Here is a 14,718-nt window from a genome sequence, read left to right on the forward strand (position 1 = left end):
GTCCCTCATTGCAACCCACAAGCACTTGAGACCATTATCATCCACATCTTACAAGTGGCTGAATCTGGAAATCCTCTCGAATGGTGAGAACGCCAAATAATACCTTCAGTTACAGACACGGGTAATTCAACCTTCAGAAGAATCCTCCTCTAAGGATTCTATTTTCCACGTGTGCAAATTGAGAAAACTAAGAGACGTCCCGCAGCCCGTGAATAGGAAGCCCAAATTGCAACCCAGTGCTGTCTGATATTACCAAGTACGGTCAAGGGAGCATGGCCCTCGGGGTTTACCTAGACGTGCCCCACAATGCGTATTTGAACCCCTTCTGCAACACTGTCTACGAGTAGACTTAAATTCTCCAGGGACAGGAAAGTCACTGTGTTTTGAATTAGCCAGTTGTATCCTTGAGAAGTTTAGGAAATTCTTCCCTACAAATGGTACTTACTCTGAGTTGTTCTTTTAGTTTCTGTCATTATTGTTCTTAATGTGATTACTTTTGTTATCATTTACGATGAATGAAGAATTGTTTTAAATCTATAAACTAACGTGTTCTTCCCTTTCAGCCTTCATAGCATTCTCTACAAATCCAGAGCTGGCTAAAAGGATTAAGATATTTTTTGCATTGGCTCCAGTCATCACAGTGAAATACACCCAGAGTCCTCTGAAAAAATTTACAACTCTTTCCAGGGAAGTAGTCAAGGTATGTGACTTCTCCAAGTTTAAATATGTAGTAACTAAAACGAGCTCTATTTTCACTGATTTCAAGAGAAGAGAACCTTAGACAAATGACATTTTACATGCTTCTGAGGCTATAACAGATCTAAGGTGTCCATGTAGAGCTACCGGTGATGGGATTTTACCAAGAGGGTTCAGAGAGCTCACTCAGATACCATCCGACATTGTTGTCTAAATCTACATCAGGGCTTCCATCCTATGTCATTCCACAACTCACAGAGAAAGCAAATGTTGAGTTGATTGATTTGTTTAACCTAGTAGGTTAAGTTTCTCTCTAGTGGCCCTTGGTTTTTGAGGAGCAATATGGATCTTTGTAACTACTGTTAAGGTCACAGCATGGAGCAGACGGCGTGGGGTTGGATCCTAGCTGGCTGGGTGAATCTGGTCAAGATCATAAATGTTTTGTGAATCTTTTCCTTCATCCTTAAAGTGGGGATAATGATAGTTCCTACTCATAGGGCTGCTGTGAGGATTGAGTTCAGACATGTGGATCCCTTAGAACCAGGTCTTGCACCTGGTCTTAATAAAATTATATTTAATTATAAGCTTTTAATAAATGTCAGCTGCTCATTGCTGTCATGGTTTGCCTAGAACATACTTTCCCCCATCACTGAAAGCCCAACTTTTTTTTAAGATTAATGTATTTATTTTAGAGAGAGAAAGAAAGAGAGTGAGCATGAGCAGGAAGGGCAGAGGGAGAGGAAGAGGGAATGTGAAGCAGACTCCCTGCTGAGCACAGAGCCCTATGCAGGGTTCGATCTCACAACCCTGAGATCATGACCTGAGCTGAAAGCAAGAGGCGGATCTTTAACCAACTGCACCACCCACTGAAAGTCCAACCCTACTCAACTGCCCACACTTCACAGACGCTCAGCCTGTCAGCTCCTCAAAATCTGGGCAACATCCCGAACTCCAGATTCTCTCTGCAAGCTGACGGCTAACTAATCTGGCCAGTTACTCAACTGAAGTGAATTGGTCCATGTGGCTTAGTGTGTTTTCCTCTTACATGTTGACAAGGCCTTCCCCCATGGCAGCTAACACTGATCGTTGTGTCCAGTGACTTCAATTAAGCCAGACGAAAGTAAGACCATTTTTATAGAAGTCAGGGATTCTAGCTTGTGAGAAATAAGTAAATTAGCCTATAGTGATTCAATCTCATACCTATGCAACCCAGAAAAAAACAGAAACAAATAAATAAAAAGATACCCTGCGTCCATGGATTGGGGGGATTAGTATCACTAATGTGTCCATACAACCCAGAGTGAACTGCAGATCCAGGGCTCTCCCTATCAAAATTCCAATGGCAATTTTTATGGAAATAGAAAAAAAACTATCCTAAAATTTACGTGGAGATACAAACACCCCAAATAGACCAACCAATCTTGTGAAAGTAGAACAACAGTGGAGGCATCACCATCACACTTCCTGATTTCAAACTCTATTAAAAACTATAGTAATTAGAACAGTATCATACTAGCATGAGAACAGGTAATAGGGTCTCCTGGGTGGATCAGTGGTTGAGTATCTGCCTTCAGCTCAGGACATGACCCCGGAGTCCCAGGATCGAGTCCCACATCGGGCTCCCCACAGGGAGTCTGCTTCTCCCTCTGCCTGTGTCTGTGCCTCTCTCTGTGTGTGTCTCATGAATAAATATATAAAATCTTTAAATAAAATAAAATAAAATAAAAATAATTTTAAAAGACAGGTACATAGACCAGTGGGATAGAATAGGAAGCCAGAAATAAACCCATACTTATGGTCAACTAATCTTTGACAAAGATGCTATGAACACACAATGGGGAAAAGACAGTCTCTTCCATACATAGTGGTAGGATAACTGGAAGGCCACATGCAAAAGAATGAAAATGAACCCCTATGTTACACCACTCAAAAAAATTAACTCAAAATGGATTAAAGATTTACACTGAAGACCATGAAACCATAAAACTCCTAGAAGAAAACATAGGCGAAAGCTCCTCGACGTTGTTCTTGCCAAAGGCTTTCTGGATAAGACACCAATAGTACAGGCAATAAAAGCAAAAATAAGCAAACGGGATTAACTAAAAAGCTTCGGCACAGCAAAGGGAGCGATCAATATGTTGAAAATGCAACCTATAGAATGGGAGAAAGTATTGGCAAACCATGCATCTGATAAGCGGTTAATAACCAAAATATATAAAAAGCTTATACATTTCAATGGCCAAAAAGCAAGAAATTGAATTTTAAAATGGGCAAAGGACAAGAATGCACATTTTTCCAAAGAAGACATGCAAATGACCAATAGGTACATGGAAAGATGCTCAATGCCACTCATCATCAGGAAAATCCAAACCAAAACCACAGTAGGGTATTATCCCACACTCACTAGGTGACTATTATCAAAAAAAAGATAAGAAATAACAAGTGTTGGCGAGGATGTTGAGAAAAGTCAACCCTTATGTGCTGTTGGCAGAAATGCCAATTCGTGTAGCCCCTGTGACAAACAGAATAGACAAATTAAAATGGAAAATTTTAAAGAACATGAAAAGGTCAAAAGAAAATCAAGAAATACAGCCCACATGCACCATGAATGAAACTAGGGGGCGTGACGCTAAATGAAATAAGCCAGACAGAGAAAGACAAACACTGTACTGAATCATTTACATGTAGAATCTAATATTTAAAAAAATAATAATTTTACCAAAAAGGAGAATGGAATGGTGGTCACTGAGGGCTACAGGAGGCGGAAATGGGAGACGTAGGTCAAAGCGCACCAACTTTCATTTATTAGACATTTCACATCTTACAGTGTCGATTATTCCTCAGTAAAGTTGAAAATGAATGAATGAATGAGTGCAAGATGCGTACGATTCAAGTGGTTTGGGAGATTCGCTGAGACCATACATGTTTGAGATGCTGTAGTTGAAGCATCACATCTAGCCTATCGCAGGTGCCTAGTGAATATTGTCTAGTTTTATTCATTGAATTTGCTTTAGATTCAAAAGCTCAGAACTTGGTGCCAACAGGACTGCTTGCCAATTGCTCCTCCCCCCCCACCCCTTGTTTGCCCCTGGGCATTTATGTTCTTCTCTTTTTTCTGACCTACAGCTTGCTTTGACCCTTTGCTCTTTACATGTTATCTATAACGTAAGGATGGTCCGTGTTGTCTTCATTTCCTTTTTTTTTTTTAAGAGAGAGAAGGGGGTGGGACAGAGAGAGAGGGAGGATCCCAAACAGGCTCCACACTCAGCGCACAGCTTGAGGCGAACCTTGATCTCACAGCCCTGAGATCATGATCTGAGCCGAGATCGAGATTGGACCCTTAACCGACTGAGCCACCAGGTGCCCTGTCTTCATTCCTTAAAAGAAGAACCTAAAGCTCCAAGAGGCTAAGCGTCCAGTCCCACATGACCCAGCTAACGGGTAGTGGAGCCAGAATTTGAACCCAGATCTGCCAGGCCCTCTCTGGTCGGTGCTCTTTCCATTACGTAGCTATTTCCCCACCTTTTTGGATCCATGGTGCCCAGCTCGGCAGGCCGTTGAGAGCTGCATCCAGCCCATGTTCTGCTTGGCAAGCCATGTGACCTGGCCTGGGGCCCCGTACCCAGGAAGGGAAACCTTAAATTCAGCTACTGGAAGAGCTGATGGGAGAATCGTACGTAACGAGCACGCCCCCTCCAGATCTAACTGGGAATCACAGCCTCCAAGTCCTGTGTACCTTGCCATGTGTGGCCAGCTGCCTGCGCTACCACCCTCTCTTGAGGGAAGGATGAAGGAGCCATTACCTGTCCTGGGTTGACATGTGGTCATTTTGCTGCATCACGCGTGCACGGGTGGAGGTAGAGTGAAGTCAGAGGCCTCCAGGCTCTTTCACCACCAGCTGCCAGGACAAAGAGCAAAGGCCCTTCGTGGCAGATGTGACCTCCTTCTTCACATCGTACGTTGATGGTCGGTCACATCTACAAACTGGCACTTCCCTCTCACGTGGATTTTCTGCCAAGTGTGGATGATGAAGATACTGGTGGTGAAAAATAAAAGTTCACTAATTAGAATCAGACCCTTCTTTCTATTTTAATCACTTACCCGTGTGCTAGCCTGTTTAGATGGTCACACTTGAGCACATAGAATAGATGCAAACTTTCTTTGGAAAGGTACGTTCAGGGGCGCCTGGCCGGCTCAGTCGGAAGAGCTTGTGTCTCTCGATCTCCGGGTTGTGTGTTCAAGCCCCACGTTACTTTAAAATGGAATCTTTAAGGTGGCTCACTGGGTTGAGCGTCCAGCTCTTGATTTCAGCTCCCGTCAGTATCTTAGGGTCGTGAGATCGAGCCCCACGGGGGGCTCCACACTGGGCGTGGAATCTGCTTAAGATTCTCTCTCCACTGGGTGTTATTCTGTATGTTGACAAATTGAACACCAATAAAAAATAAATTTATTTTAAAAAAAAAAAAGATTCTCCCTCTCCCTCTGCTCCTCCCCCCACCACTCGTGCACATGCTTTCTCTCCTTCCTTGACGGGATGAGCACTGGGTGTTATTCTGTATGTTGGCAAATTGAACACCAATAAAAAATAAATTTATTATTAAAAAAATAATAAAAAATAAATAAATTCTCTTAGTAGAATGGAAAAAAAAACAGAAAAATTGTTTGAAATTTTTAAAAAATCTTTCTAAAAAGGAAGAGGAAGCCATTCTTTTTTTAAAAAAAAAGTTGACTTCATGTGTCTGTGGCTGCTAATTAATTATTATCACGTAGACGGCTACACACAGAGAGTTACAATTTGATAAGTAGGTTAAATCCATTATGTAGTAGATCGTTGAAGGGTCCCAGTGATTGTGACAAAATGAATGAGAGGCCGGAATGACTCAGATTACGTCTGCCGTGGCTGACTACTGCCTTCCAGACCTAAAGAAATATGGTGTGAACTAGATTAACACCTTGCAGCCTCTCTTTCTGGCAGGAACGGGCGTATGAAGTCACGATACGTCGTAGATTCTATCGATATTCCACAGATACCAAATATCCCGTTAAATGAAGATGACCTTTGACCATATAGAGTAACCACTTTTCAAACTCGGAATTCCACCAACCATACCCAGTAGGAATTTACTGGCTCGAGTTTAACAGAGGGTGAGATCTTGTCATGCATTAGCGCAAATAAAGATAAGTGCTCAGGGATCCCTGGGTGGCGCAGCGGTTTGGCGCCTGCCTTTGGCCCAGGGCGCGATCCTGGAGACCCGGGATCGAATCCCACGTCGGGCTCCTGGTGCATGGAGCCTGCTTCTCCCTCGGCCTATGTCTCTGCCTCTCTCTCTCTCTCTCTGTGACTATCATAAATAAATAAAAATTGAAAAAAAATATTTAAAAAAAAAAAGATAAATGCTCATTATGATTGGTCTTTGGTTGTAACTGGCTGTCGATGAAGGATTCCAGGAGAAAGATACGCCAGTGTTTATTACAGTAAACAGATGTTTCCAAAAGTTTTAAGAATCAAGGAATATCTTGTCAGGGGCGGCTCCTGGGTGGCTCAGTCAGTTAACCGTCTGCCCTTGGCTCCCATCGGGATCTCAGGGTCCTGGGATCGAGCTGCGCCAGGCTCTGTGCTTAGAGGGGAGTCTGCTTGCCTCCTCTGCCCTCCTCCCACTCATTCTCTCTCTCTCTCTAATAAATAAATAAAATCATTATAAAATATGCCTTTTCATCTATGTATCTGGTATATTATCCCGAGATGATAAAACTAGTTATTGTGAGACAAAGGCAAGATTCGTCTTCTATGCCCAGGAATTAGATATGAATTCACGTTCCAATTTGAAGGTAAAGTTCAACTAAATGGCAACGTGGCCTGAAACTCCACTAGTAGAGATCCGTTTGGGGGAGGTTGGGCTTTTGCCTCTGGAGGACTTTGTTGAAAGATTTTGGAAGAAGTGGCTCATTTAGTATCGTTCTTCAATTATCAGAGTCGTTATTGTTTGGGGACGTTTACTAGGGTCTAGAAACTGCAGTAGGCACCTTGAAGCGTGGCCGATTGTCTTCACAGCAGTGCAACATGCTGCGTATTAATCTTCCGCTTCATGCTTGAGAAAGTTCTGGATAATGGGAATTAAATACTTCCTGGAGGCCTAAGAGACGGAGTCCAGAATCGAAGCAAGGTACCCCTGACTCCAAAGCCCTGACGATCTCCTACGGGGACCACTTTCTCAGGAGTCATTCCAAAAACACCCCCAAGTAGACGTTCTTGGGAAAAAGGCATCCAGAGGAGAGTTGGGAAGACCACCAGGGTGTGTTGGGAAAACCGAAGACAAAATCTAACCGGCCTCCGTGTGTCACTGAGGACCGGCACCAGGCAGGGGTCACCACGGTGCAGTCCTTGTCTCCCTTTCCCCGCTCGACATCCACATCTGTGAGATCTGACGGTAGCTTATTAACTTGCAGGCGTTATTTGGTGACAAGATGTTCTACCCTCATACGTTTTTTGACCAATTCATTGCCACAAAGGTGTGCAGCCGGAAGCTCTTTCGTCACATTTGCAGCAACTTCCTATTCGCGTTGAGTGGATTTGATCCGAAAAACTTAAACATGGTACGCGTAAGTAGTTGGATCCAAGGCACGGATTGTTTTGTTGCGCAGAGGTGAGGAGAGCTTGTCCTGAATCGCGTGGAAACCACATCTCGAGCGCCTTTTTGGGGTCTCCTGAACTGAAGTTACGGGTTGGTGGTTTCCAACCAACGCTGGGGAGTCCACCAGGTGGACCTGAGAAGAGCGCTAGGCCCTGAGCATCCTCCCCAACGCTTGCTGTTGGCCTACGTGCCCCCTTGGAAAACCCCTTGCTTACCAAAGGCTGAGCTTTAGGAATCTATCTCGCTGCACCTAGGCCCTCGCTCAGACCTACTGAGGCGGGATTTCGGGGAGTAAGCTCGGGCATCTGTATTTTTTAAGCCAGTTTTCCATTTTTTCACAAGTGGTTTGGAAATAGTCATCATGGGAACCACTTACTTCTGTAACCCAGAGGGATGAAGGGACGGCTTTCCAGTGACCGGTACGGGCTCCCAGTTCAGGGGCCACTGAGAGGGGAGTAGCTGGGCTTCCTGGCGAGTCCTCTCCAGCTGAAATCTTTTCTTCCCCAGTTACCACGAGCTGACCCAGAGAGTGGGAGGGAGAAGGGGGGAGCCACTGTCTACCCCCCCCCCCCAGCCAGAGAGGAAGCAGGACAAAGCTAAAAATGGTGTCCGCCTCCCTCACAGACTTCTGCCCACAGCCTCGTCTCCCTCTGTTAGTGGAAAACACTGATTAACACTTGTCTTGCTTTGGTGCAAGATTCATAAAAGGCGGTGTATGGGAAGCTAGGCTTAGCACCAGATTTCATGTTCCTTCCCTCCGGTCTCAGCCACCGGGGCAGTTGGGATCGCCCATCGCTTAGATGGAAGCCTATCAGGTGGGCAAAGCGAAGTAAAAACCTTTAAGCAAAAAACAAACAAACAAACAAAAAACCATGTAAGCAAACTCAATGGAGACAATTTCAAAAGCACCCTCTTGACATGGCCTAAGAGTCTGCTCAAGGAAGACTTCGGGTCAGGACGCCCTTGAACCTTCACCGAGGGCCTCCGTTGTACATTTGTGCAGTCAGATTGCCCTCTTTTCCCCCCCACTGTTGGGGACCATCCTGTGGGGTATTGCAGTTTCTGCAAGGATGTTTATTTTAGTGGAGGATAAGCAGGGGTGCACGCGTAGAGTCTGTGGAGCCCTGAAGGCATACACACGTCCAGAACTCAACCCTAGAGATTTTGGTCTTGATTCAGTCGGCTTGGGTAGCTCATGGGGGTTGTGGGGTTTTGTTTGTTTTTTTTTTTAGAATTTTATTTATTTATTTATTTATTTATTTATTTATTTATTTATTTATTTTAGACATAGAGAGAGAGAGAGGCAGAGACACAGGCAGAGGGAGAAGCAGGCTCCATGCAAGGACCCTGACGTGGGACTTGATCCCGGGACTCTGGGATCACACCCTGGGCGGAAGGCAGGTGCTAAAACGCTGAGCCATCCAGGGATCCCCCCACCCCTTTTTTTTTAAGTGCCATGATGTTTCTACACTCACTTTGGTGGAAAAATATAACTCTTTTGTATACTAAAAAAAAAAAAAAAAAAAAAAGCAGTGGAAAATGTGAAAAAACCTTTTTTTTTTTTTTTTTTTAATTCAGAAAAAGTCTGAATGTTAATGGAGGTCGTAATACTGGGAGGATTATGTTCCACCAACTTTCAGGGAGCCCCATGGAGTATTTACTACGTCGTTTAAACCAGAAAGCAAAGGAAACATTCAGATCTTTTTTTCCATGTCTCGTGATAAACCGCCCGCTTGCCATGTGCTTGGGGACTTGATGCAGGGTGAGCAAGGTCGCAGGGACCTGTCCGAGGTGAGGCCGGAGAGAAAAGGGGTGTTAGCATGTTCGACCAGCAGGCTGTCCTCGGGCCTCCGTGAAGGCTGCACAGGACGGGCCTGGCCCAAGCGGGGACGTGCTTATTCCCCGGAGAGCGAGAACCCTCAGGTGCACCCGCGGTCCTAGGGTGGGCTCCGGGTGACAAGTCCTCTCTTTACTTTGCAGAGTCGCTTGGATGTTTACCTGGCGCAGAGCTCCGCGGGAACGTCCGTCCAGAACATGCTGCACTGGGCGCAGGTGGGTGCCCCTTCCCGGCCGGGGAGCCGCGCAGGCCGGAGGAGCAGCTCCGAGAGCCCAAAGCCGCGCTGCCGCTCCCGCTCGCCTCCCGCCCTCCTCGCTGCCCCCGTCGCCCTCAGTACTGGCTGCTTCCCGCGTGTTCCGACCCAACTCTGGCTTCCGGATTTGCCCCAAACCGCCTTTTCTAGGGAAAGCTCGTATGTCCTCTTTTGGAAGGTCCTCAGTTCTAAGAGAACCTTCTACACCATGACACAAGCGGCTCCGGAAGGACCTGCTCATCCCCGTACCCCCGCGGGCCATTCCAGGCCGTGCAGGTCGTGCTTCACTGTGAGCAAACGAGGCCTTAGAGAGGGGCCGCGCTGGGTCAGTGGTGTCTGGCCGTGCCCTCGGCTTGAGGTTTTTCTGGTCCTACCGCTTTACTCAACACCCAGCAAGTTCAGAGATACGTCAAATCCAATTGGAGTCGCCTTTTTTTTATCGTTTAGAGATTTTACTTATTTATTCATGAGAGACACAGAGAGAGAGGCAGAGACCCAGGTAGGGGGAGAAGCAGGCTCCATGCAGGGACCCCCGATGCGGGACTCGATCCCGGGACCCCGGGGTCACGCCCTGAGCCGAGGGTAGAGGCTCCACCACGAGCCCCCCACGCGTCCCTGGAGTTGCCAAGTATGAGTGTGTGTGTTTGGGGAGCGGACAGGGAAGGGGAGACAAAAGATCTTTCCAGAGACTGAGTGCACCTGGGATCCCCAGGAATTTGCACTTTATCCCACACCCTAATAAGCGGGTTCCGTGCTTCACGGCTGAGGGGCGCTGCTGTCGATGGTCTGAGGACTTCCGAACCCCGGGGCGAGTCCCACCCGCCCAGGAGGTAAGCCTCCGAATTCCTGCAGGAAGGAGGATGCTCAGGACGTAGGGCCTCCTCCAGGGAGGAGGCAGGGAGTCCGCGGTGGGCACGGCCTCAAACTCCACGTCTACTCATGCGGGTGGCTTCACTCGGTCTCACCGGATTCTGGTAAACAGGCTTCCGGGGAGGGCATGGGTATCCGTTCTACAAACGCCCCCGCCTGTCCCTTACGCACCTCGCAGCGGGCTGCTCTTCAATAGCTCTCTCCTCCTGTGACACGAAGTCGTCTTGAGGACAGAACCAGGAGGATGCGTCGGGAGGAGGTGGAAGATGTGGTCGCGGGCCACGCACACGGCTAAGGCGAGGGCGACGATGACGGCAGTGGTCATATCCGTGAGGACGGGTTCTGAGCGTCCCCAGCGTTCCCACTTTCTGTGTCATTTTACCTGCTTTGCGTTACCCTGTCTGACCGCCCCCCACCCCCACGAGGAGCATGTTACCACTCCCGTGTCACAGACGAGAACTCGGGAGACAGGTGACTTGCTGAGAGACGCACGACCCGGGAAGCCTGCGCTCACTCCGGGTCCGCTTGCTGCGGCAGCCGACGGCCCGACGGGTCCGCGCTCTGCTTCCCGATGCTGCCAACCTGCAGAACTGCAGCCGCAGCACACTATTGCCTCGGTCCGTCACACCCGGATGGAGAGAGTCTTAAGCTAAAAATCAGGATTCAATCGCTGGGCGTGCAAAAAAAAAAAAAAAAAAAAAAAGATCTGAGACTGAAAATTAAACAAAACCCACAAAACCCCTTGGAAGAGCCTGAGCATCACCTCGCGAGGCGCCTGGGGCACATGCGAACGTCTCCTGCCTCCTCCCTCCGATGTAAGGGGCAGGTCCCGGTGGAAGGAACCCCGGGTGCAGCGCGGGGTGAACGCTTGCATCCTAATAGCCGAGGTCTAAACATTAAAATGCAAAAGTGGGCAGCGCGGTGTGTCAGAGGCTGGGCCTGTGCCCCCTCCCTGGCGACAGGGGCGAGCTGCGTGGACCCCTCGGGAGGAGCGGCGCCCGCCCCACGTGGAGGCCCCGACGGTGCTCTCAGCCCAACGTTCCTTTCAATAGCAACAAAAATAGTTGAGAGTAGGGAATATGGTCATAACATCCTAGACACCTGACAAGGAGGCCGTTTGTACATTAAAACAGTCACTTTTGGGGACGCCCGGGTGGCTGCGCGGTTGAGCATCTGCCTTCGGCCCAGGCCGTGACCCCAGGGTCCCGGAATCGAGTCCTGCCTCGGGCTCCCTGCATGGAGCCTGCTTCTCCCTCTGCCTGCGTCTCTGCCTCTCTCTCTCTCTGGGTGTCTCATGAATAAATACATAAAATCTTTTAAAAAATAAAGAATAATAAAATAAAACAGCCACCTTTCAAGGCAGGAGATGCACAGCAGGTGCCTTTTGAAAAAATACTAAAATTTTTGGAACTATGATGTCCAGGAAGCCTTGGCTCAGGCGTCCCTGTAAGCGTCTCTCCGCACAGCTTTGGGTCCCTTAGAGACGCTGCCGTCTGAGCATTTTTGGGGGAGAAGTGTGGGCGGGGGGATGAGAAGGCGGCTCTGCGAGCTGGTTCACCATCCCGTTGGCTTCTGGCTCCTGTGCCCGGAGGCCGTGGGCGGTGGCTCAGCCTCTGCGTTCACGGATTTCGCACGTCAGCATCGTGACCCTTTTCTGTTTCTGTCTTCCCCAGGCTGCGAATTCCGGTCTCTTCCAAGCTTTTGACTGGGGAAACCCCGCTCAGAACATGAGGCACTTCCACCAGGTACAGGTGGCGCCGCTAAGCACGCAGGGTCGGCCCACTGAGCCGCGGCCCCACGCCCCGTACTTGAGTCCATCGGGGTGTCTGGCCGGGTTCCGAGTCGTTCCCCGGGATCCTCACTGTGACCCTACAAGGCCAATGGCACCGCCTTCGCTTCCGCAGAGAAGTCCAAGTCCATTGTCCGCAGTATTTAGCTGCTAACGGGTCAGAGTGTCACCCAGGGGTTCCCGGGTTTTACATCCATTCCTCTTCCACTGCCCTTGTTCCTTCTCCAAAAAAAAAAAAAAAAAAAAAGAAAAGAAATGGAAAAAAAGAAGCTCAGCACTTTGGGGACCATTCTTTGGGATGACATCTACGACTCATTTAAACAAAAAACAAACAATCTATGGATGATCAAAGATAAAGCGGACAGAAATGCCACTCTTGGGGAGAAGTACCGCCGTCCGTCAGGGAACGGCGTGTCGGTCACCCACGCCGTCGGAACCAGAGTTCTGTGTTAAATGGCAGCGTGAAGTGTGTTGCTCTTCTTTCCCGTGTTCATAAGGGATCCAACCATACGTGATTCGGCTCCGTGCAAGGGGACTGAGCCCAAACGAAACCAGCAGTCACCAAGGACGCATGGGTCAAGTCGGGGCGGGGACACTGGCGACTCCAGCAGCACGTTTGCACTGCGGCCCTGGCTTTTGCCCCCGGACGGTCAGGCTCCCTCCGGACACCAACCCCCCGCGGACCCATCCCCTGCACCCCAGGGCCCACCACCCTTGCAACCAAAGCCCGTCGGGCAGGAGCGAGTGACCGCAGAGCCCACCTGGTGCGCCGGGCCGGCCGCGCCTCTGGGTTTCCCGCCGAGCCCGCAGCTCCTCAGAAGCAGGGCCGCTCGCGTGCACGGACGAGCCTGAGGCTCAGCACCCCGGGGGGCGCGGAAGGCCCCAGACTGAGAGGGAACAACGTGCATGTGCAGAAAGCAAACCCCTGTGCCCCAAGCGTACGTGGTGACCACAAACGGGGCACGCGGGATGAGCGATGCGATCACCGACCCGTTACTACTAAGAATGTTAAAAAAAAAAAAAAAAATGTTGGCCCCAAGCCGCGGTGTCTCGCCGGCATCCTGGTTGCCACGTCTGTTTTCACGCTGCCCTCCCTGGGCCTGCCATCTGCGCCCAGACCCCCGAGCCCGCTCCTCGGTCCCGTCCCCGGGCTGTCCCTCCCCCGCACCCCCATCCCAGCCTCTTCGTCCTGCTGTGAGCTCCCCGCGACAGAGCTCAGCCCCTGCTCGGGTGCTCGGTGCCCTCGGGGCGGCCGGGCCCCCCCAGCCCCCCACACCCCTGCTCTAGGAAACCTCCAGGCCAAGGTGACAGGTGCCAACAGCTCTGCCCCCTTGTCCATGTAACCTTTACTTTTTTTTTTAATATTTGTTTATTTATTCATGAGAGACCCAGAGAGAGAGGCAGAGACCCAGGCAGAGGGAGAAGCAGGCTCCATGCAGGGAGCCCGATGCAGGACTTGATCTCAGGACCCTGGGGTCACGGCCCGGGCTCAAGGCGGCGCTGAATCGCTGAGCCACCCGGGCTGCCCCACATAACCTTTTCATTCCTGATCTTGCCGCCAAAATGAATGATGATATATTTTCTTTTTTACTGATTTCTTTGTTCATTATTTCCGTATTCGTTTTTAGAGAAAGAGAGAGGGGGGAGCTCACGGCAGGAGGCCAGAGGGTGAGGGACGCTCAGGCAGGACCCACCCGAGTGCAGAGCCCCACGCAGGGCTCGGTCTCACGTCCCCGGGATCACGACCACATCCGGACCCAAGGGCTGGTCGCCTGAGTGAGCGCACCCCCGGGGCCCCAGCGGAGGTGCATGAACCTCTGGGGCTGCCGCAACATGACCCATCGGCCGCGGTCGTGGAGGCCGGAGGTCCCAGCTCGGGGGCAGCAGCGGGTCCTGGCGAGGAGCCTTCCCAGGCCGGCGGAGGCCCCGCACGGAGCCTTTCCTTCCTCTGAGCGCTCCTCCCCTTCCCATCGGCCTCCCGGCCTGGGACCCGCCTTATAAGCTCTGCGGCCTGGACCCCTCAGGAAAGCCTTATCCCCACTTACGACCGAGTCAGGACTTAGGGTTTCCACGCGGGAATTCCGAGAAGACGCGATTTGCTCTGCGGGTTGCGGTGCTGGTCAGGATGCTCCGGTGGCAGGGAGCAGAAGACAGCTCTAGGGCGGGCTCAGAACACATATACGGCCTCACTGGCCTCAAAAGTGGGGCGGCCGGGGCGCCGGGGTCTCGACCTGGGCAGCATCCGGCCCATTTCGGCACAGGTCGCGACCTCAGGGCCTGCGGTGGAGCCCGGCAGGGGTCGGCCTGCGGGGCAGGGAGTCAGCTCCAGAGTCTCCCTCTCCCTCTGCCCTCCCAGCCCTCGTGAGCCTGCTCGCTCTCTCGCTCTCAAATAAATAAATCTTTTTTTTTTTTTAAATGTGGAGGTAAACTCACGATACGTGGGCAATGAAATGCCGCCCTCGGCGCTCCCCTCCCTCTTAGGCTTACTTTAAAAGCATCATTGAGGGGGTGACTGGACGTGCTTAGCTCATAGCGAGCGTCCTTTGAGCCGCAGTCCCGGAGAAGCCAGCCTGTCTGTCGGGGGCTCAGGTGGAGAGCTGCAGGGAGCCTCGGGCCTGGGGTGCCGTGTGTGCCTCTGTCC

The 14,718-nt window shown here is 50.3% G+C and overlaps 1 protein-coding gene across 2 annotated transcripts in view; it reads left to right on the forward strand.

Moving 5' to 3' along the window:
• The window catches only part of LIPK (lipase family member K), a 42,759-nt gene that overhangs the window by 25,534 nt on the left and 2,507 nt on the right, over positions 1-14,718 (forward strand). For both annotated transcript variants that reach the window (XM_025441464.3, XM_035706156.2), the window contains 4 exons: positions 564-700; positions 7,144-7,290; positions 9,309-9,380; positions 11,962-12,033. In XM_025441464.3, the coding sequence (XP_025297249.1) occupies positions 564-700; positions 7,144-7,290; positions 9,309-9,380; positions 11,962-12,033 (428 nt within the window). The remainder of the gene's footprint in view (positions 1-563; positions 701-7,143; positions 7,291-9,308; positions 9,381-11,961; positions 12,034-14,718) is intronic.

The sequence above is a fragment of the Canis lupus genome, chromosome 26 (assembly GCF_003254725.2).
Source record: "Canis lupus dingo isolate Sandy chromosome 26, ASM325472v2, whole genome shotgun sequence".
In the NCBI taxonomy this organism is placed as follows: domain Eukaryota; kingdom Metazoa; phylum Chordata; class Mammalia; order Carnivora; family Canidae; genus Canis; species Canis lupus.